This window comes from Phoca vitulina, unplaced genomic scaffold, assembly GCF_004348235.1.
Source record: "Phoca vitulina isolate PV1807 unplaced genomic scaffold, GSC_HSeal_1.0 scaffold39, whole genome shotgun sequence".
Lineage (NCBI taxonomy): Eukaryota > Metazoa > Chordata > Mammalia > Carnivora > Phocidae > Phoca > Phoca vitulina.
Window position 1 is genome coordinate 10,387,964 of NW_022589742.1, and position 20,971 is coordinate 10,408,934.

Genomic DNA, 20,971 nt, shown 5'->3' on the forward strand with positions numbered 1-20,971 from the left:
CCGTGGGGGGGTACGAAACAGGGGTAACCACAGATGTGGCACCTTTTGTTAGTTCAGCTGCTGAAGTATTTTCTGACAAGGGAGTCATCTTGTCTGTATTCGAAGAAAGGTAAGTGGTGGCTTTTACCCTTTCTGTGGGTCCAGGAGTGCTCTTAAAGCTCGTCAAAGATGGGGAAACCTGAATATTCAATGAAGTATAGAGATTATCTGACGGAGTAGATGAAAGCACACTTTCAAGGGCAGCAGTTCTGGAATAAGTGTTTGTGAGAGATAATATGCCCAGAGTTGTAGTCTCATCTCTTTGTGACGACTGCCGAGTTGTTGATCGAAATGGTGAAAATGTGGTCTTTGGAATGGAAGAAATAGCTTCAGTGTTCCTAGAACCGAGTAGAGAGGAGGCAGTGGTGCCTACAGATGGAATCGCTATCCCCGCCATAACAGTGGTTGGAATGGTTTTCACAGACGGGAAAGTTGGCTGTGTCGGAGAGGAAGAGGATGTAGGTGTGATCCTGGAGGACGCCTCTGTCATTCCTGAAGTAAAGGAAGCAGAGGAAAACAGTGCACTTTTTGAAGTAGGCCCAGGTGCGACAACCAATGTAGATGTTTGTAGGGTCATCGTAGTCTTAGGGGTAGACAATAATGAAGAGAATGATCCAACTCTTGTGGAAGTGTCAAAAGAAACAGCTGGAGGTGAGAAAGCAGAGCCATTAACTGACATTGAGGGCATCTCAGACATAGGCCCAGAAGTGGCTATGGAGGGACTTTTCAAACAGTCTGGGTGTGCTGTTTTAGAAGATTTCGTTATTGGTATTGCGGGAGTGTCAGAAACTCTTTTGGAGCTGAAGGCAGTGACACTGACTGGCAGTGAGGACATCTGGTAGATAGGAGTCGATGTCGCCACAGAGGTTTTCCCAAGAAGTGCCATAGGTGCATTTGAAGCAGACAGGGCTGTAGAGATCCCATCAGCAGAGACGACTGTAAAATTGGCACTAGCTAGTCCAGTTGTGGAAAGAGACAGGGACTCAGGGAAGGTCTGTGTACTTTCAGAAATGGGAGAAGCAATTGAAGTCACCTCAGTTTGAGTCTTAGGGGAAAGCAAGTATGAAAGAGTTGTGTTGACATTTACAGGATTGGATATTCTTGTTGTCCTGGAAGTTATGGTGTCTACAGACGAAGTGTCCTGGCGGTATGAGAAAGGGTGAGTCACAGAGGTGGTACTTACTATCATTTTCTCAGTCCTGGGAGTATATACTGAAAGGGCACTGATGCTTTCTTTTTCAGGAGACAAAAATGTGGTAATTGTCAGGGCTTGTGAAGGGAGGGCTGTTTTCCCAAGACTGGTAGACATTTCTGGAATGTGAGCATCTACCGTGTGACTTGAGAGAGAGGTAGGTGTAGTCTGTCTAGTCCCAGAAGTGGGAGATGAAGCTGAAATCCTGTCAGGTGGAGTTGCAAGTGGAAACTCTGAAGGTGAATGTGTTCGGTGACTGGAAATTGTTGTGGTCTCAGCAAATCCTGTATCTGTCATTTCCAAGGATGAAGCACTCTGGGAGTCTGAAATAAAAGGATTCTTTGATGGGGACATTTCTGTCGCCTCCATAGTTCTAGGGGCGTTTCCCAGGGATATGGTCATCCGCTCCTTGTCAGAAGATATGGTAGAAATGTCAGTCACTAATAGGGTGGGGACCAGTGTGTTTCCAAGACCTGTTGAAGACTGAGAAATGTGACCATCTACTGTAAGCTTATTGGCAGAGGTGTGTGAGGGCATGGTCTCATCAACAACAGAAGTTTCTGTGGAGCTAGGAGCCAAGCTAACTACATTCGCACTGCTGCTGAGAGTGTACGGAAGGCTGAGAGCATGGGTAGAAGTCTCCTCCCCTTGAGATATGGGCTGGGTTGCTACTGGAGTCAACGTAGTTGAAATCACATGGGTGGAGGACACAACAGGAATGTTGCCGGGGAGAGATTTAGAGCAGACAAGAGTGGGTGTAAATGGGGTTACTGTGTCAGCTGAGGTGAAGGGAAAGGTGGTCTCAGCCTTAGTTGCCACGGGAGTGGGAGGCCTCCACGAGGGGACTGGAGTCTCTGTCAGAGAGGGAACTGCCGTGGGTGTCATCCTGACAGAGAACACTGTGGCTTCTGAAGTGGTGGGAATCGAGTGTCTGTGGGTAGGCACTGTATCGCTGGTCGTGGAAGCTGTCTGATCCAATGGTGACGCCGATGCTGTGGTCACCATAGCTGATGGCACAGGGGCTGCTGAGGAATGGGTAGCAGTAGGCTGTGGAGACAAGATGCCAGCAGACAAGGACATAGCTGTCATGTCTGTAGGGAGAGTGGCAAAAGTGGTCCCCAAAATCCTTGTGGTGGAAGCACCCAAGGGTTCAGGGAATGTCTGTGTGCTCCCAGAATTGGGAGATGGAGTTGGATTTCCCTCAGGTGGAGCCTCTGAAGTCCAGTGTGCTGTGTGGGTGTGGGCGGAATTAAAGATTTCTGTGGTTCCGTCGTATGAGCTCTTAGGTGTGGTTTTCATCGATTTTGTAGAAAGCCAACTTCCTCTCACCTCAGTGGTTGCAGTTTTATTATCCAACGGGATGGTCAACTTTTCTGCGTCAGGAAAAGGGGAAACGGTGACAGAGGCTGTCACCATTTGTGCAGATTCATCTGTTGCTTCCAGCATTGTTGCAAATGGGGAAAGCTCAGTTGTCACTGCTAGAGTTGATTTTCCCTCAAGATACCGGGAAGCTGTTTCTGTCCTTGTCACAAGACCGTTAGCGCTCTCCTCAGTAGAGACATTTGGTCCAATGTCAGCAAGGGTAGGTATGATATCTACCGGTGGAACCAATGTCTCCCTTGGTGTTGAAAGAAGCTCACCTCCAGCTGCTGTGGGCAGAGGAGTAGTTTTGTGTCCTAAAGTGGTAAGTTTAATCTCAGGCAATTTGGTTACAGATGTGGTTCCAGAAACTGTGGCGAAATTAGCAAGCCACGAAGTCGTGAGCGTGGATAGAGCTGTTGCGTATCTGTCTGCAGAGGCACCAGCAGTCATGCTAGCATCAGTGATAGTGGTAGCCTCGCTTCCGGAGGGGGCTCCTGGTGGGGGAGTAGCAGTGCTAGCAGTGGATGAATGTCCTGCATTAGAAGCGCTCCCGTGGAACGCTGATGTCCACAAGGTCTGGTCTGGCCTGGGAGTCCACGTGGTTTCATTGGTAGCGAACAGATGGGCACCATCCTCAGTTATCAATGTGTGACCAGACTCAGACGCCTTGAATGTGGAAGCTGATCTAGTGGCATTCAAAGGAAGCATGTTTCCGCCACCTGTGGGTGTATTCTGGGTGTATACTGGCCCGGGTGTTATGGGGGGAAGCAGAGTGTCAGTTGCCATGGGTGCAAGTGTGACCCCAAGAGTCAAGGCTGTGTGTGTAGTCTGAGCATCAATAACCGGCTGTACACTCTGAGCTCTGGGGAACGGGGAGGATGTCTTGAAAGAAAGGGCCACAGAAGAGGCCCTTTTTGGTATGAAGGTAGATGTTGTATCCACCATTCTGGGTGAAGAGACGTCTTGGAAATTTGTAGATGTCAATTCTGTTTCAGCTGTTAGCACAGGCATCATCTCAATAGGCCTAGTTGGGAGCGTTTTGGAATGAACTGGAGATGCTGTTTCCATGCCAGTTGTTGCCAATGTGGATGCTGTCTGATTTCTAGGAAATACAGAATCCACCAGAGCCACTGTGGAGTTGAGCACAGACTCAGGTGGGAGTGTTGATGCAGTCCCAACGTGAGTAGTTGTAGCTGAAGTCTCTTCCACCGTGGACCAAGGTACTGTTCCAGCAGCTGTAAAGGCAAGGAACTCCTGGCTAGCTGTGGCGATTGAAAGTGCATCAATACCTGTGGATTTGTGTTTGGGCCAAGATGTTGTAGATATGGGTATCGACTCAGCAGATGAGAATAAAGATGTTGTCTTCCTAATGGTTGACTGAGATCCAGTCACTGAAGTCTTGGATATAATTGAATTCTTGGTAAGTCCGGACATGTATAGAAAATTCGTAGCTGTAATTGGATGAAAGGTCTCAGTAGCAGTGGCTTCAGCCATTTTTGTTGTCCTTGTGCTCTCTGAAGATGGGGATTTAGTTATCTTCATGGAGTTGGTAGTAGTGCCTATAGAGGTACTCTTGGTAGGCAGAGTGATGGCCGCTGAAGTAGACAAAATGTCTGTCGTGAATCTGGTTGTCTCAGCTACGGGTGTCTTTAAAAATTTTGGTGCAGTCATTGTTTCCAGAGGTGGAGACGTTGTATTGGAATATGATACGGTTGTATAATCAGGTGCAAATACAGGCAAGCTTTTAAACGTCATTGTAGAAGAATAGATCGTCTCTTGTGGTTTTAGTCCAGTAACTTGGGATGGAGTTGTCAAATCTATTTGTTGTGAAAGAGTTGTGCTCATTTCTTGAATTGTTATATTTTCAGAAACAACTGAAAAATTAGAAAGCATGTGTTACTTTGGATTTGGCTTTAGAAATCAGAGACAATTCTGTTAGAGCTCTATAATTTTTTCTCATGTTTTTAAGAGGCGATAAGTATCAGATATAATCAAGCCACTTGATTACTTGGTTTTTCTTAAGATGATTTTCTACTTTCTAAAATCTCTATATGGTTCTCAAAATGCCCTCATTATGTAACAAGTAGAAGGACATCCATTTCAGGGGCGCCTGGGTGGCTCAGTTGGTTGTGTCCAATCTTGATTTCGGCTCAGCTCATGATCTCAGGGTCATGAGACTGAGCCCTGCATTGGGCTCTGTGCTGGGCATGAAGCCTGCTTAAGATTCTCTCTCTCCCTCTCCTCTGCCCCTTCCCAACCCCACTCGCATGCTCGCCCATGCTCTCTCTCTCTCTCTAAAAAAAAAAAAAATGAATTTCGTATACAGGATGGATAGGAACAGGAAGACACTGAAAGCAAGGAGACTTTTTAGGAGACTGGTAGAGTTCTCCTCCTCACCTCACTCCCACCAACTCTGGGCCAACCCAACTCTCCATCACCTCCATACCTGCACTTGAGCAGTCAAGCACTGCCGGACACGGTCACACAAGGGGATGAACTAGTATTTCTATAATTTCATCATCACCAACCCCAAATAAGCCTTTCACACTGCCCAGCCATCCCACTACTTTTCTTTGGTCAATTTTGCTACTACTCTCTGCAGTAACTATTTAAAACCTTCCTCATTGGGGCGCCTGGGTGGCTCAGCAGTTAAGCATCTGCCTTCGGCTCAGGTCATGATCCCAGGGTCCTGGGATCGAGCCCCGCATCGGGCTCCCTGCTCGGCGGGAAGCCTGCTTCTCCCTCTCCTTCTGCCCCTCCCCCTGCTTGTGTACGCTCTCTCTCTCTCTTTCTGTCCCTCTCTCATCAAATAAATAAAATCTTAAAAATAAATAAATACATAAAATAAAACCTTCCTCATTATCAAACTCTGCCCCCACATGTTTATTAAGTAACTGTGTCCCTGACTTCACAGGAAAAGCTAACTGAAGTGATCAGAAACTCAGCTGCACTACCATCGCAGTTAGCCCTCATCAGCAGTTATCCCTCCTTTCCCTAAGGAGCCTTTCCTTCCTGATTTAAAACATCTCCTAGTCTCTTACAATAAAAAAAAATAAAAGCCCCACATCTCTGCAGGTACTGCCCTATCTCCCTCCTCCCCATCTCATCACTTTAAAGAAAATTTTATCTATACTGACTGTCTCCACCCTCCTCGGCCCCATTCTTTAGCCCACCCTAGTCTGGGTTTTGTCATCATTCCACCGCACAGCACCCACTAAGGCCACCAATGGCCTCCATGAGGACACATACTATGGATACTTTTTCAGTCTTCATCTTAGTTGACCTCTCAACAGCTTTTGACAATGTTGACTACTCCATCCTTCTTAAAATACTCTTTTCATTGATTTCCATGACATAACACACTCTTGGGCTTTCTCCTGATCCTCCGGCCACTCCTTTTCTATCTCCTTTGCAGACCCATCCTATTTAATCCAGTCATTAAATATTAGAGTTCCTCAAGGCTTGGTCCCAGCACCTCTTCTCTTCTTACCCTGTGGTTCCTCCATACACCTTCATATTTGAGTTTACACCTGTACACAGATGAAAGTCAAAGTTTATATCTCTAGACCAGATCTCTATTCTGAGCTCCACCATTGCTCACTTGCCATCTCTTGGATATCTCATTAACCCCTCAAACTCAATACACCCCAATTTGAACTCATTGTCTTCTCTCCAAACTGGGTCCTCCTTCAGTACTCTCTCAGTGAAAGACATCATCATACATTCAATCATGCAAGCCAAAACCCTCTCCCGCGGTCTCCTTCCTTTTCTCTCTCACCTGCCATAGCCAACCCATAATTTTGCCCTATGACTCTTACCTCCTAAATAGCTCTTGATTCCATCTGTTTCTCTCCATCTCAATCACTTACCACCCTCACCAAACCACCATCAGTCTCTTCACCTGGACTCTGCAGTAGCCTCCCAACTGAACTCTCTGCCTCTGCTCTTGGCCCCCCTCCAATCTGTTCCATAGTTCAATCAGGATGATCTTTTTGAAATGCAAATTTTATCATGTCTCTCTCTCTCTCTCTCACACACACACACACACACAAATACACACAAACTTAGCTCCCTTTAGTGGCCTTCTATTATTCCTAGGATTCAAAAAATGTGCCGCTTAATAGAGCTTACAAAGCTATGCACAGTTTGGTCCCTACCCACCTGTGTGGCCTCACTGTGTGTGAGGTTTCTCCCTTGTTTCTTGGGCTTCAGCCCACCAGCCTCATTTAAATCCTCCAATACTTGGCATTCTCTTTCCCACCACAAGACTGCTACCTACCCTGTTACCTGTACTTGGAATGTTCTTCCCATCCCTCTTCTCCTCATCCTTCAGAGCTCAGCTCATGCATCGCTTCCTCAAGGAAGCCTGCTACCTTCTTTAGCCTCCATGACTAGGTCACACCAATCTATTCTAGGCTCTTAGGATACCCCATACCTCTTCTTCAGAGTAGTTGTCACCACTGCAGGTTTACATCGGTGTGTGCTTATTACTGTCTGTCTTCCTCACTACACCATATGCGCAGGGCCTGGCACATGGTAGATGTCCAGTAAATATTTGCAGGTTGACTGAATAAGTGGATGGTGAGGGCTTGGAATGAAATAAGAGTAGTGGGGGGGATTCCTAAAGGAAGAATTGACAGGTTATGGTAACAAAGAAGCTTATGAGTTAAAGAAGACAGAGAAATCTCAGAGGACTCAAATTTTGCTTTTGGGTGACTTGGAGAATAGGAAATAGGAAAATTGGGAAGGTGGCCTCTCTCAGAAGAAAAATACGCACTTCTGACTTGGATAAGTGGAACTCGGGATGATGGAACACCCAAGCGAAAATGGTACATAGTAAAATTCAAGACTGAGTCATAATTTTTCTCCGGTTCAGATCACCCAGAATGAAATCATGCATATTTACCATTGGGAAATTAGCATTTTGAATTTATCCACCTGGGAAGCATATTACTTATGATGTAGAAATAATTATGGTGGTAGACAATCTACTAACTTGTTTCACTGTCTTGAGCATTAAAATTACTTTTAATTTGCATAGATAGAAATTCTGAGATGTGTGTAGGATGTTCTTTAGGATTTTGTGGTCATTAGCAAGTAGGATGAATGACACTCGGAAGCCTGCAACTGACTGTATAGACAGAGTTGACAAAAGTCACACATGCATAAAGTCACAACACACGTGTGCAAGGGGAAGAGTCAGAGTTAATAGAAGTACTCTCCCACTTAATTTTAAGACATCATTTCAATGATCAGAGATCCACATTCTGTTAGACCTTACCAAGAAACTGCTATGTTTCTGGAGCACAACATTTATTTCAACCTTTCTGCCTTCAAATGTGTCCATCAAGTACAAGTAGAGGGAGAATTGTCAGGATTTGGGTTTCCATTTTTTTTTTTAAAGATTTTTTATTTATTTGATAGAGAGAGACACAGTGAGAGAGGGAACACAAGCAGGGGGAGTGGGAGAGGGAGAAGCAGGCTCCCCACGGAGCAGGGAGCCCTACACGGGGCTCGATCCCAGGACCCTGGGACCATGACCTGAGCCGAAGGCAGACGCTCAACGACTGAGCCACCCAGGTGCCCCGGGTTTCCATTTTTGTAAAAGGCTTTACCACAGCCAACTGGCTTAGCAAACCTGTGAAAGGGTCACTTATACCACACTTGAGGAGCATGGCATCCCAGAGCCCGAAACACTCTCCAAGAATACACTAATTCCCATTCTTTTACAAATGATTCATGATGGAGCTGCACTCACTTTTTAGGAAAACAATAAAATACCGAATACCACAAAAGTCCAAGTTATCCTCTTTGATACAATATTCAAAGAGCACTGTTACAGGAGTCCTAATGAGTAAGGAGAAACTCAGAACACAGAGGATGGGAGTTAGGTGCGATATTTGTATCTAAAGATGGCTGAGGGCGCCTGGGTGGCTCAGATGGTTAAGCACCTGCCTTCGGCTCAGGTCATGATCTCAGGGTCCTGGGATCGAGTCCCGCATCGGGCTCCCTGCTCCTTGGGAGCCTACTTCACCCTCTGCCTCTCTCTCTCTCTCTCTGTCTCTCATGAATAAATAAATAAAATCTTTGGGGCGCCTGGGTGGCTCAGTCGTTAAGCGTCTGCCTTCGGCTCAGGTCATGATCCCAGGGTCCTGGGATCGAGCCCCGCATCGGGCTCCCTGCTCAGCGGGAGGCCTGCTTCTCCCACTCCCCTCCCCCTGCTTGTGTTCCCTCTCTCGCTCAGTCTCTCTCTGTCAAATAAATAAACAAAATCTTTAAAAAAAATAAAATAAATAAATAAATAAATAAATAAATAAAATCTTTTAAAAAAAATAAATAAATAAAGATGGCTGAGCTGTAGATGTTAACTGTTATTAACACTTCCAATAAGCATCTCAAAAAGAAGCATAAAACTTAGGAAAGGAGGGGGGCCTAGCTGGCTCAGTCGGTGGAGTGTGGGACTCTTCATCTCGGGCTTGTGAGTGTGAGCCCCACATTGGGTGTAGAAATTACTTAAAAATAAAATCTTAGGGGGCACCTGGGCAGCTCAGTTGGTTGAGCATCTGACTCTTGGTTTCAGTTCAGGTCATGATCTCAGGGTCGTGAGACTCAGCCTCTCATTGGGCTCCACACGCAGCAAGGAGTCTGCTTGAGATTCTCTCCCTCGCCCTCTCCCTCCCCCTCAGCCCCTCAGTCTCTCTCTGTAAAATAAATAAATAAATAAAATCTTTTTAAAGAATAAAAGAAAATCTTAAAAAAAAAAACTTAGAAAAGGAAAAACAAATGAGTTGAACAAAATTGCCAAGCAGGTAGCATTTTAAGTACCAGGTATCTCTTAGAAAATAATGCAACTTACATTGCCTCACTTAAACCCGAAGCCTGGATTTCTCTATTTCAGCAGATCTCCCATCGAACCTTCCAGATGAGAGTTTTTTTCCAGAGGGATTACTGTACCAAGTTTTTCCTCTAACGTCTTTATTAACAAAGACTCGTCTTCCTTAATTAAAATCACAGAATCGTAGAACTAAGTCTTGGAGATTGTATTCAATCCCTTCATTTAGAGACTAGGCCCAGAGAGGTACAGTGTTGACAGGATGAGATTTCCACAGATGAAACGTGTAGAGAAGTAAGATAGCGTGGGCCAGTGTTTTAATCATCTAGTACCCATAAGTGCATGCCCTCAATTTACACAGAACCACCACAAACCTAGGAGAAAGAAGAGACTCTACCTAAAAAAAAACAAAAAAAAAAAAAAACAAGGAAAGACAAACGTAGATAATAAAAGCCAAGTTCTGCAAGTGCTGAACAGCTCAAGAATAAGCAATCACCCAAAATAATGAGACATAAACCCTAGAGGAGAGGATCACGGTGCTAAACCAAAATGTGAAGATGCCCTTGCAAGCCTAGGCATAGGAACCCAATGGGGATCCCAAATTACAGCCATGCCCTGAAACAATATCTGCCTTGAAGAATCATTCATATCCCAGATAAAGTCGATCAAATCAAATGTCAGTAACTTTTTAACCAAGATTCATAGGAATTAAAGATTCTTTCAAACCCCAAGTCTGGCAATTAATTACGATGGGTTAGGAAACAGGTTCAATTGATACAGAAAAAGCATTTGACAAAATCCCACGTACATTCATGGTAAAATCCCTTGGCAAGTTAGGAACAGAGGGTATTTATGTCAATTTGATAAAGAACATCACCAAGAAACCTACATTTAAAATCAACCGGGGCGCCTGGGTGGCTCAGTCAGTTAAGCGTCCAACTCTTGATTTTAGCTCAGGTCACGAACTCGGGGTCTTGAGATCTAGCCCCCTCAGCCTCTGCACTCAGCGGGGTGTCTGCTTGAGATTCTCTCTCTCCCTCTCCCTCTGCCCCTCCCCCCACTCCTGCACATGCGCTCTCTCTCTCAAATAAATAAATAAATCTTTAAAAAAAACCCATAAAATATGGCGCCTGGGTGGCTCAGTCAGTTAAGCGTCTGCCTTCTGTTCAGGTCATGGTCCCAGGGTCCTGGGATCGAGCCCCGCACTGGGCTCCCTGCTCCACGGGAAGCCTGCTTCTCCCTCTCCCACTCCCCCTGCTTGTGTTCCCTCTCTCGCTGTGTCTCTCTCTGTCAAATAAATAAATAAAATCTTTTAAAAAATAAAAATAAAAAAACATAAAATCAACCATAATGGTGAAAGACTGAATGTCTTTCCTCCAAGACTGGAAGCAAGGCAAGAATGTCCACTCTCACCACTTTTAGTCAACATAGTACTGGAAGCCAGAGGCATTCCAGTAAGGAAAGAAAAAGAAATAAAAGACCTTGCAGTGGTGCTGGGCTGGCTCAGTCAGTAGAGCATGCAACTCTTGATCTCAGGATTGTGAGTTTGGGCCCCATATTGGGGGTAGAGTTTACTTAATAAAAAAAATTTTTTTAAGCATTGCAGATTACATGATTGTCCATGTAGAAAATCCCAAGTAATCTAAAAAGAAAAAAAAAAAAAAACCAACCCCCTGAAACTTAGAAGTGAGTTCAGTGGGAGGCCTGGGTGGCTCAGTCGGTTAAGCTCTGCCTTCAGCTCGGGTCATGATCCCAGGGTCCTGGGATCCAGTCCCACATTGGGCTCCTTGCTCAGCAGGGAGCCTGCTTCTCCCTCTGCCTGCCGCTCCCCATGCTTGTGCTCTCTCTGACAAATAAATAAATAAAACCTTTTAAAATAAAAAAAAAGAAGTGAGTTCAGCAAGGTTGGAGGGTACAAAATTAGCACTAAGCAAAGAGTTCTTCGACTTGACACCAAAAAAAAACCTGATAAATTGGACTTCACCAAAACTCAAAGGTTTTGCTCCATGAAAGCCCATGTGAAAAGAATTTTTATTTATTTATTTATTTTTTTTTTTTTCTGTGAAAAGAATTTTTAAAAGCAATCTATAGACTAGGAGAAAATATTTGCAAAACATATATCCAACTAAGGACTAGAATATATATAGACCTCTCAAGACTCAACAGTAAAGGAGTGCCTGGGTGGCTCAGTCGTTAAGTGTCTGTCTTCGGTTCAGGTCATGATCCCAGGGTCCTGGGATTGAGCCCCGCATCGGGCTCCCTGCTCAGTGGGGAGCCTGCTTCTCCCTCTCCCACTCCCCCTGCTTGTGTTCCCTCTCTCGCCATCTCTCTCTCTGTCAAACAAATAAATAAAATCTTCTTAAAAAATAGGCAAAAGACATGAATAGTTTACTGAGGAGGATGTACAAATGGCAAATAATCATAGAAAAGGATGTTCAATGTCATTAGGCACCAGGGAAATGCAAATGAAAACCATAATGGCATCAAAAACTAATGACGTATTGTATGGTGACTAACATAACATAATAAAATAAAATTAAAAAAATAAAATAAAATAATTTTTAAAAAAGAAAGAAAACCATAATGAAACTGCACTACACACTTACTGGAATAGCTAAAATAAAAATTAGTGGCAACACCAAATGCTGGCAAGGATGGAGAGAAACTGGATCACTCATCCATTGCTGGTGGAAATACAAGAAGGTACAGCCACTCTGGAAAACAGCCTGACGGTTTCATATAAAACTAAATGGGCAACTACCATCCAGCTCAGCAATGGCACTCCTGGGCATTTATCCCAAAGAAATGAAAATTTGTGTTTACACAAAAACCTGTACACAGAGATTCATGACAGGGTGTGGTTTTTTAGGGGGAGGGAGTGGCTATAGCCAAAACTTAGAATCCGCCCAAATGTCCTTAATCAGGTGAATGTCTAAACAAACTGGCACATCCATACCATGGAAATGGAAAAGGACAAACTATGGATACATACAACCTAGACAGATCTCAAGGGAATGATACTGAGTGAAAAAAAAAGTCAATGCCAAAAAGTTACATACTGTCTGATTCCATTTACTAACATTTTTGAAATGACACACTCCTAGAAATGGCAGACGGATTAGTGGTTGTCAAGGGTTAGCAATGTGGGGAGCAGAGGGAGGTGGAGAGAAAGGACAGGAGGGAGGTGGGTGTGTTTATGAGGGGCGACCGTGAGGGGGGGCGGGTCCCCGAGGTATTGAAAGCATTCACTACATTGACTATGGTGGTAGATACACAAATCGACACAAGTGATAGAATTATATAGAACTTAATACACACACACACACACACACAAATGAGTCCAAGTAGAACTAGGGAAATCAGAATAAGATTGGTGAATTGTATCAACGTCAATATTCTGGTCATTATATTACAGCTTTGTGAAATATCAGTCTTGGGGGAAACTGGGCAAATTGTACAAGGGATCTCCAGCCACATGTGAATCTACACTTCTCCCAATTAAAAAAAGGCAAATGCAAAAGCCCACATCATGCAGGTAGCTGAGTGAAAACCGAATGTCCATCCCTAGTGGAGCGACCACAGAAACCACGGAGGCCAGCCTCCATCTTTGAAGGGCTTGCAAACATGTTTTGCCACATTCATTCTGTTCCCATTTGTGAACAAGTGATCATTTGCCCAAATGATTTGCATGAGCTTTGCTATCTCTGTATTTTAAAGTGGGGATAATCCATGCTAATTCACAGGGGACTGTGGGCTTAATTGCCATTTGCTCCTTCACTCTAGACAAAATTGTATTATTGTAATCATTGGGAGCTGGAGAACAGAGGTATAGAGTCGCTGAATATTTATGAGGCATTTTGTTGCTGATGTACCTGCCAAGAGAATATTAAGTAGAACATTTGCTAAGGTACCACAATCTGCCTGTGATTTGGGTATATCACCTCATATTAAATCTTTGTGTTTTTCTAGCCTACCTATTGCATCTGGTTTTTTTCTTTCAATCACGACCTTTGGAAATATAATTCAGGGTGTGTTTATTAGATTTGTGAGAGATAATAGTGGCCAGAGACCGCCATAGACAGATCTGCCTGTGGGGTAGAAAAAATATGAAATGAGTATCTTTAAGATGATGAGAAAAAAAAAAATATATATATATATATATATATATATATATTTTTTTTTTTTTTTTCAAAATGGTGTCTGTATTCAGTTTCCAGGCAAGGACATGAAAAATGAATTCTGAGATAGGGAGAGAGACTGGCTAGAGCTTCCATCTCTGAATCTATAGGAGAATGTCACCCCGTGCAGGGGAATACAAATAAGGAGGTTCGAGCAAACTACAAACAGTTCCTGCTTATCTTTCGTGATAAAAAAGGAGGGTAGCACAGAAAATTGATATACAAGGGCCAAACCAAATTGCCTTTTAGCTAATAGAGCCCATCACTATGGAACCTTTCCTATCAGAGCTGATAATTGCTTCGAGGGCTTCATAGTGGGCCAAACAAAGGCCTTAGAAAGTGCACAAACTATATAATGAATCTCTGCATATTCGAAGAATGGTTAGTTCATAAAGTAATTCAAAGCAGCTGGAGCATGAGATCAGTTAATACATCTTAGCAAATCAATAGCTCCACAGATACAGGGACCCTGGGTTTCGATACAGTGCAGATCTCCCAGGATGGACTCAGTTCGTGTTATTTCGTTCTTTCCAAAGGGGATTTCTCAAATGCATATCTAGGAGTCATTTCATCTGCATATCTTTAGGAAGATTCTTCGTCTTCATACATCCACAAGTCCGAACAAATCCTTTGTTGGATCATGTGTCTGAGCTAAGATTAGGCAATTATGCTCAACATACCTAGAGAGGAATTTTAACTTGTGATCCGTCCCTAATGGTCACTTCAAGAAATCCCTTCCACCGTCCATTCCTTTTCAAAATACCGTAGACTTTTGTCACAGCTAAAACCTGGAAACAACTTAAAAGTACTTCAAAGGGAGCTCACTGAATAAATTATAGGAGATCCCTACTCTGTCATACTAATCAGCATCCCCCCCACAAATAATCAGGCAGCTCTATATTCTATATTTTCTGATATGGGAATGCCTCCAAAATATATTATTAAATGGATATATGACGACTATGTGCATAATGATGATCCCAACTTTGAAAAAGAAAAACAAAGACATATTCATGTAAACCCAAGTTTTCAATTGTTCCTGAAACAATACATAAGAAATTATTAACAATTGTCACTTTCAGGGAGAGGAGCTAAGGGTAAGAGATTGACGAGAAAGGAGACTTTTACTTTTAATTTCTATCTTCATGCATTGTTTGAATTTTTACCAGCATATCTATTACTTCTACTTTAAAAAATAAATCCATTTTAATGAATAAAGTAATAAAATAACTAGTAAAAATGGTAAATCAATTTAAATTGTAAAAGCTTATATTCTTTTCCCTTGAAATTCTACTCTTACTAATGTGTCCTATTAAATTGCAAACCCACATATACCAAGATGTATGCACAAGGAAATTTGTTACAGTGTTATGTATAACTGTAAAAAATTGGGAAGCAACTTAAATGCCCATCAGTGGTGAGTTAAAGAAATCATAGCGCATCTATACAATGGATATATGTAGCCCTAACCATGCATGAGGTTGATCTAAATGTACTGATGTGTCCATGATAATATTAAGTTAAAATACATCAAACTGTAAAACATTATGTATGTATGCACATATTATTTTTGGTTTTTTAAGACTATACACACACATGAACATTTATTATAAAGCCATTAAAAAAAATCTAAAAGAATGGCCACCTCTGTGGAAAAGATGCAGGATAGGTTTTACTTCATACTTCATGTACTTTGTATTGTTTGAGTCTATTTTATAATAAACTCCATATAATAAACAACCATAATGTATTGCACTTGTGATTTTTTTAAAGATTTTGTTTTTTGGGGGCACCTGGGTGGCTCAGTCTGTTAAGCATCTGACTTCAGCTCAGGTCATGATCTTGGGGTCCTGGGATCGAGACCCCTCTTCGGGCTCCCCACACAGTGGGGGGGTCTGTTTGTCCTTCTCTTGTTCCCTCTGCCCCTTCACCCACTCATGAGCGCTCGCTCTCTCTTCCTCCCTCTCCCTCTCTCTCTCAAGTAAATAAATATATTTTTTAAAGATTTTATTTTTTTTCTTTTTAGTAGGCTCCATGCCCAACGTAAGGATTGAACTCACGACCCTGAGATCAAGAGTCCCATGCGCCACGGACTGAGCCAGCCAGACGCCCCCTGCATTTGTAATTTGTAAAAATAAAGAAAAGATGCTTAAAAACAACTCCAAAACTAAATTACAAATGACTGACAACTTTGCTGTTGTTATTATTTATCACTGTGTTGTTTAAATATTCCTGAGACATCTCCAACTCTAGTGAATACTTGTTCATTAAATCCAGGTAGGGTTCATGGTTTTCAGCAAATGTTCCCCAAAAGCCTTATTCTCATGAATATATAAATATATACATATATAATTTACGGGTAAATAGATTGATTGAGATTTGTAACCTAGCAATGTGCTCATTAAAATTTATTTCTTAAAGGTCATAATCCTTCTATGGACCATAAATACCAATTTATTAGGCAAAAGCTGAAGCTGGACACGTTGTAATCACTCCTATTTATTCATGTAATTGCCCCCTTTCCCCCAGATGCCACACGGTCAGGACGGACATAGAAGAAATTCTATAGTGTTACAGCCCCATCAGTGGTGAGCAGGGACTGTAGCTGGTGCCCTAATTTCCCCACGTGGGTTATTAGCACCAGCAAATCCCTTCAAAGGAAGCTTCTAAAACAGTGGTCATAATCTCCATAGACTCCCTAGAGGTAGACCTGCATGGTGTGGGGGTGAAAAGAACATAAGCTCTGCAACTGGACAAATCTTTGCTCAAATCCCAGCTCCACTGCTTATTTAATAGGTGACATTAAGCAATTTTACTTAACCTCTTTTAGCCTCTCTTCCCTCATCTATAAAATGCCTGGCATGCGGCAAGAACTTCGTAAAAAGCAGCAATTATCGTATTATTTTTGAATAGGTTGGAAACTATAGACTCTGTCCTCAGAGAAAAGAATCCATCTTGCACTTTTAGTATGTTGCATGCGATTTCAAGGGCTCCGCCTACCCATCAAGGCTATTCTGGACATCAGGTTAGAAACCCCTGGTCTAAGGTTTAGAAAGAACATCTGAAGACACCTGAATAGTAAAAATAATGTTTTCTACTCCTTTTTCTGGTTGTCATTTTATTTTTTTTTTTAAGATTTTATTTATTTATTTGACAGAGAGAGACACAGCGAGAGAGGGAACACAAGCAGGGGGAGTGGGAGAGGGAGAAGCAGGCTTCCCGCGGAGCAGGGAGCCCGATGCGGGGCTCGATCCCAGGACCCTGGGATCACGACCTGAGCCGAAGGCAGATGCTTAACACACTGAGCCACCCAGGCGCCCCTGGTTGTCATTTTAGGTTGTGCTTTCTTTTCCTTTTTGTTGTGCTGGATTATTTGTGTATTATGCCTACTGGAACTCAGGCAGACCAAGAGGATAGATTGTACATTAAAGAGGGTACAAAAGAGCAAAGTAAATGAGGGTTGTCTCGTACTTTAACAACATCAGTTAGATGTAGCGATTTGCCAGCAAAGTGGTAGGAAAGGCCACGGCAATTCACTGGCCGGATTAGGTTTTCAAAGCCCACTGCTAAGCATATGGATTTAATAGAGCCATACTTCCGGTTCCTTAGATCAAAGATAAAGTGACTTTAAACTGCTTTGGGTGAGCTGTTCAGGCTTAACCTACTAGTCCCTAGCTCTGTTTTGTAATCAGAGCCAGCTAGCACTATTCTATTTTCAAGGCTTCAGAAAAGAGAAAAACCAAATGCCTCCAGGTAGTCGCTCAAAGGAATAGTTTTCCTGTTGCTTTGCATTAGTCTGATCTCAAAGAAACACAGAAACCCCCGGAATGTGCCTCTGCCATTAATTCAAACAGCACTCGGACTGCTGGTGAAAATGTATCTCTGTAGTCTGTGAGAACCTATTAGGCGTGGATCTAGCCCCCATTCCCTCAATACCCCCCCAAAATCCCTAAGAATCGTAAATAAAACCTAAGAATGAGTACACATTTCAGGAAATGGGGAAAAAATCCCATCTTAATGCTGTTATCACTGACTTTACCCATGCTCAGGACGGCTGCTGCTGAGGGTGGAAGAGATTGGATCTGAGGGGAGAACAGGGTTGTACAGAAAAAACCAATCCTATATTTTCTCATCGAAATGGGAAAGAAGGAGAAAAATACGTGTGTCATTCCAAAGAGCCAGTTTTCTTACAAGAACTCCATCCCAAACAGGGGATGCTCATGAAAGAAAAATGAATTGGTTTTAACATCATCATTGCTCATGAAAGAAAAATGAATTGGTTTATAAATCCCATTACTTGCTAAAAGGAACCAGGACTCTTTGGTAAAATGGCTGATTCTTGCGCTGAGCAGAGGAAGTACGAGATGAGCCTATAACATCTTGTGCTAAAAGTAAGGAAGTACTCAAAAAATGATGGGAACGTGTCAAAAGGACACAAGAGCCAGATGGAAGGCCTCCCACTGGCCCAAATTGGGCCAACTTGAACATCAAAATAATTGATAGCAACAGATTGTAACCCATTGAATAAGGTAAGAATCCATGAGTTCATGCTGGTATAAACACATAAACAACTGAAGGAATATCTAAGTAAATGTGGAAGAAGAAAACACTCTTCACTGCAATAGAACACTAAAAAATGTTGAAAAATGATGGAGTTTTAAAAATCAACATTTTGTGACTATTGTATAAGCCATTGAGGCAAGTACCATCGATAGATGTAAAACTACTGGGTGAAAGTTTGATAACAGGGATGCCTGGGTGGCTCAGTTGGTTGGGCATCTGCCTTCCTCTCAGATCATGATCCCAGATTCCTGGGATCGAGTCCCGCATCGGGCTCCTTGCTCAGCGGGGAGCCTGCTTCTCCCTCTGCTTGCTGCTCCCCCTGCTTGGGCTCTCTCTCTCTCTGACAAATAAATAAAATATTTTTTTAAAAAGTTTGATAACAACAGGATATTTACATAGCCTCCAAGTATCTCCCCAGAAGTTAGTTTTTTTTTAAAATATTTATTACTTTATTTGAGAGAGAGAGAGAGAGTGGGGGGAGGGGCAGAGGGAGAGAATCCTCAAGCAGACTCCCCACTGAGAGTGCAGCCCAATCCCACAACCCATGAGCTCATGACCTGAGCCGAAACCAAGAGTCAGACGCTTAACCAACTGAGCCACCCAGGTGCCCCTCCCCAGAAATTAGTTATTAATTACAGAGGGAAAAATAGTAACAGTGGAGAAATCTAGAAAAAATAGCTATAAAAGAAATTAGTAGGACAACTGGTTAAATTTGAATATTGACGATGAATTAGATACTCGTACTATAACAATGTACAGCAGTAAGAGAATGTCCTTATTTTAATGAGATACACACTGAGATATTTAGGGGTAATGAGGCATTATGTCCACAACTTACTCTTAAATGGTTAAGAAACTGTGTGTGTGTGTGTGTGTGTGTGTGTGTGTGTGTGTGTGTGTAGGGAGGAGGAAAGAGGAAGAGAAAGGAATAATAATAAAACCCGGGGAAAATATAATAGTCAGTGAATCTGGATAAAAAACATGTAGAAGTTCCTTGCCCTGTTGTAATTTTCTGCAAGTTTTAAGTGATATCAAAACAAAAGACAAAAAAAAAAAAAAAAGAAAATAGTCTTTGCTGTACGTTAAAAAGCAGATGACAAAACTGGCAACCCTCGGCCCCTCTGAGAGGGGCAGAGCCTTGGCCCAGAGTGGGTTATCCAGAGCAGAGAGCAGAAGATCACATCAGCACAACCAAGGAGGACAGCTCAGAAGTTACTCACAGCAGCGCAGTCTCATGTCAACAGTTGGGATGATCCTGTTGATGAGCCAAGCATCTTCTTCCCAGCTAACAACGTTTCCACCCACACACTTCAGAAACTCCTCATTTTCCAGGATGTGGTCCCAGAGTTGAAAGTAGTACAAGCTGCCAGTAAAACCAGGCAGCGTGCTTCCTACCTGGCTGTCCCAGTTCGTGAGAAAATGTCCTAGAATCAGAGTCCCATTAGGTGTCAGGTTTTGCGGTTGATCCATCATTACCAGTATCCTTTCTGTATTCAGGAAGAGCTCGAATCTACCCTTCACACCATCCCATAGCAAGCAGATTGTATGCCACTGAAAAGGAGTCAGGTGGTAACGGATATAAAAGGTCTTGCCCAAGTTGTATAGTATTAGCTGCTGATGGTCTCCTCCAAGTCCAAGGTCTATGTCTTCTCTGCCCAGGAAGGTGTTATTAGTAATATAGGAGAAGGCCATCCAATCACTTAATTTGTCATCCGCAAACACCAGGTCAATGCATGCCGTGAATCGACTGAGTTCAGGAACCGTGTTGGTCAGGCTCACATGCGTGTCAACTCTTCCATAAAAATCCAGTCTTTTTCCTTTTAGTGAAAGTGCCTCTGCCCAAATTTGGGGAAGGGGAAAGAGAAAGCAAAGGAAATTTCGGTAACAAAAATTCAATGTTATCATCTTCTTTAGCCACATAGTCAATCCCAGACTACACAATGCTATTATGAGTCAATCCTGGTGCAAAAAAAAAAAAAAAAAAAAAAAAGCCCCAAATAGTGGATATGCAGAAATCATCTCTATTTGACATTGGCAAGTGACATTTTCTGGCAGAAGAGTTTCTTCCTAATTATATTTTGCCTGGGCTAATATGAAAAGTCAGATTAGTGTTCCCAGAGCACACACCAGCTGGACAGTTTGGGGAGGCAGTTAGAAATATGTAGCTAGTTGGCAGGGAGGAGGCCAAGGAAAAGGCAGCTTGGACTTAAAAACCTGCTGCACATAATCTTCACTCGTGTAATCAAAAGATAGCTATTTCCATCTACCTAACTGCCTTATTATATTCATGGCGCAACAGCAATTTATTTCTCCAATGCCTTTTCCTGAGCCAAATTACCTGATTTATTCGGTCTCTGGAGACTGCTTCTCACTGAAGGCACCAATGGGGGCCTGGAGGATGACCTGCTGGACAATACTGAAGCTGGGAGAAATGGCACCGCCCTGAGTGTACCCTGATTCCTTCCTTCCATCTCCTCACCAAGGGGGCTGCAAATCTTTAAGAGGTTCCAGGTGGTGGGCGCCTGCATGGTTGAGCGTCTGACTCTTGATTTTGGTTCAGGTCATGATCTCAGGGTCCTGGGATTGAGCCCCACGTCAGGCTCCCCACTCAGCAGGGCATCTGCTGGTCTCCCTGTCCCTTTGCCCCTCCCCTTGCTCTCTCTCTCTTTCTCTGAAATAAACAAATAAATCTTTTTTTAAAAAAAAAAGGTTTCAGGTGGCCATGGACCCAGGTGGCTCTGGAGTGAAAGAGCCTGAGCTGGAATCTCAGTTCTGACATGCATCAGCTGTGTAACTTTGAGCACG

The 20,971-nt window shown here is 43.0% G+C and overlaps 1 protein-coding gene across 1 annotated transcript in view; it reads right to left on the bottom strand.

Annotated features, from left to right (window-relative positions):
* ADGRG4 (adhesion G protein-coupled receptor G4) overlaps positions 1-20,086 on the bottom strand; it is an 84,430-nt gene extending 64,344 nt beyond the window's left edge. The window contains 2 exon segments of the mRNA XM_032428240.1: positions 2-4,467; positions 19,387-20,086. Coding sequence (XP_032284131.1) covers positions 2-4,467; positions 19,387-20,086 — 5,166 coding nt within the window.
* Between the last annotated feature and the right edge of the window lie 885 nt (positions 20,087-20,971).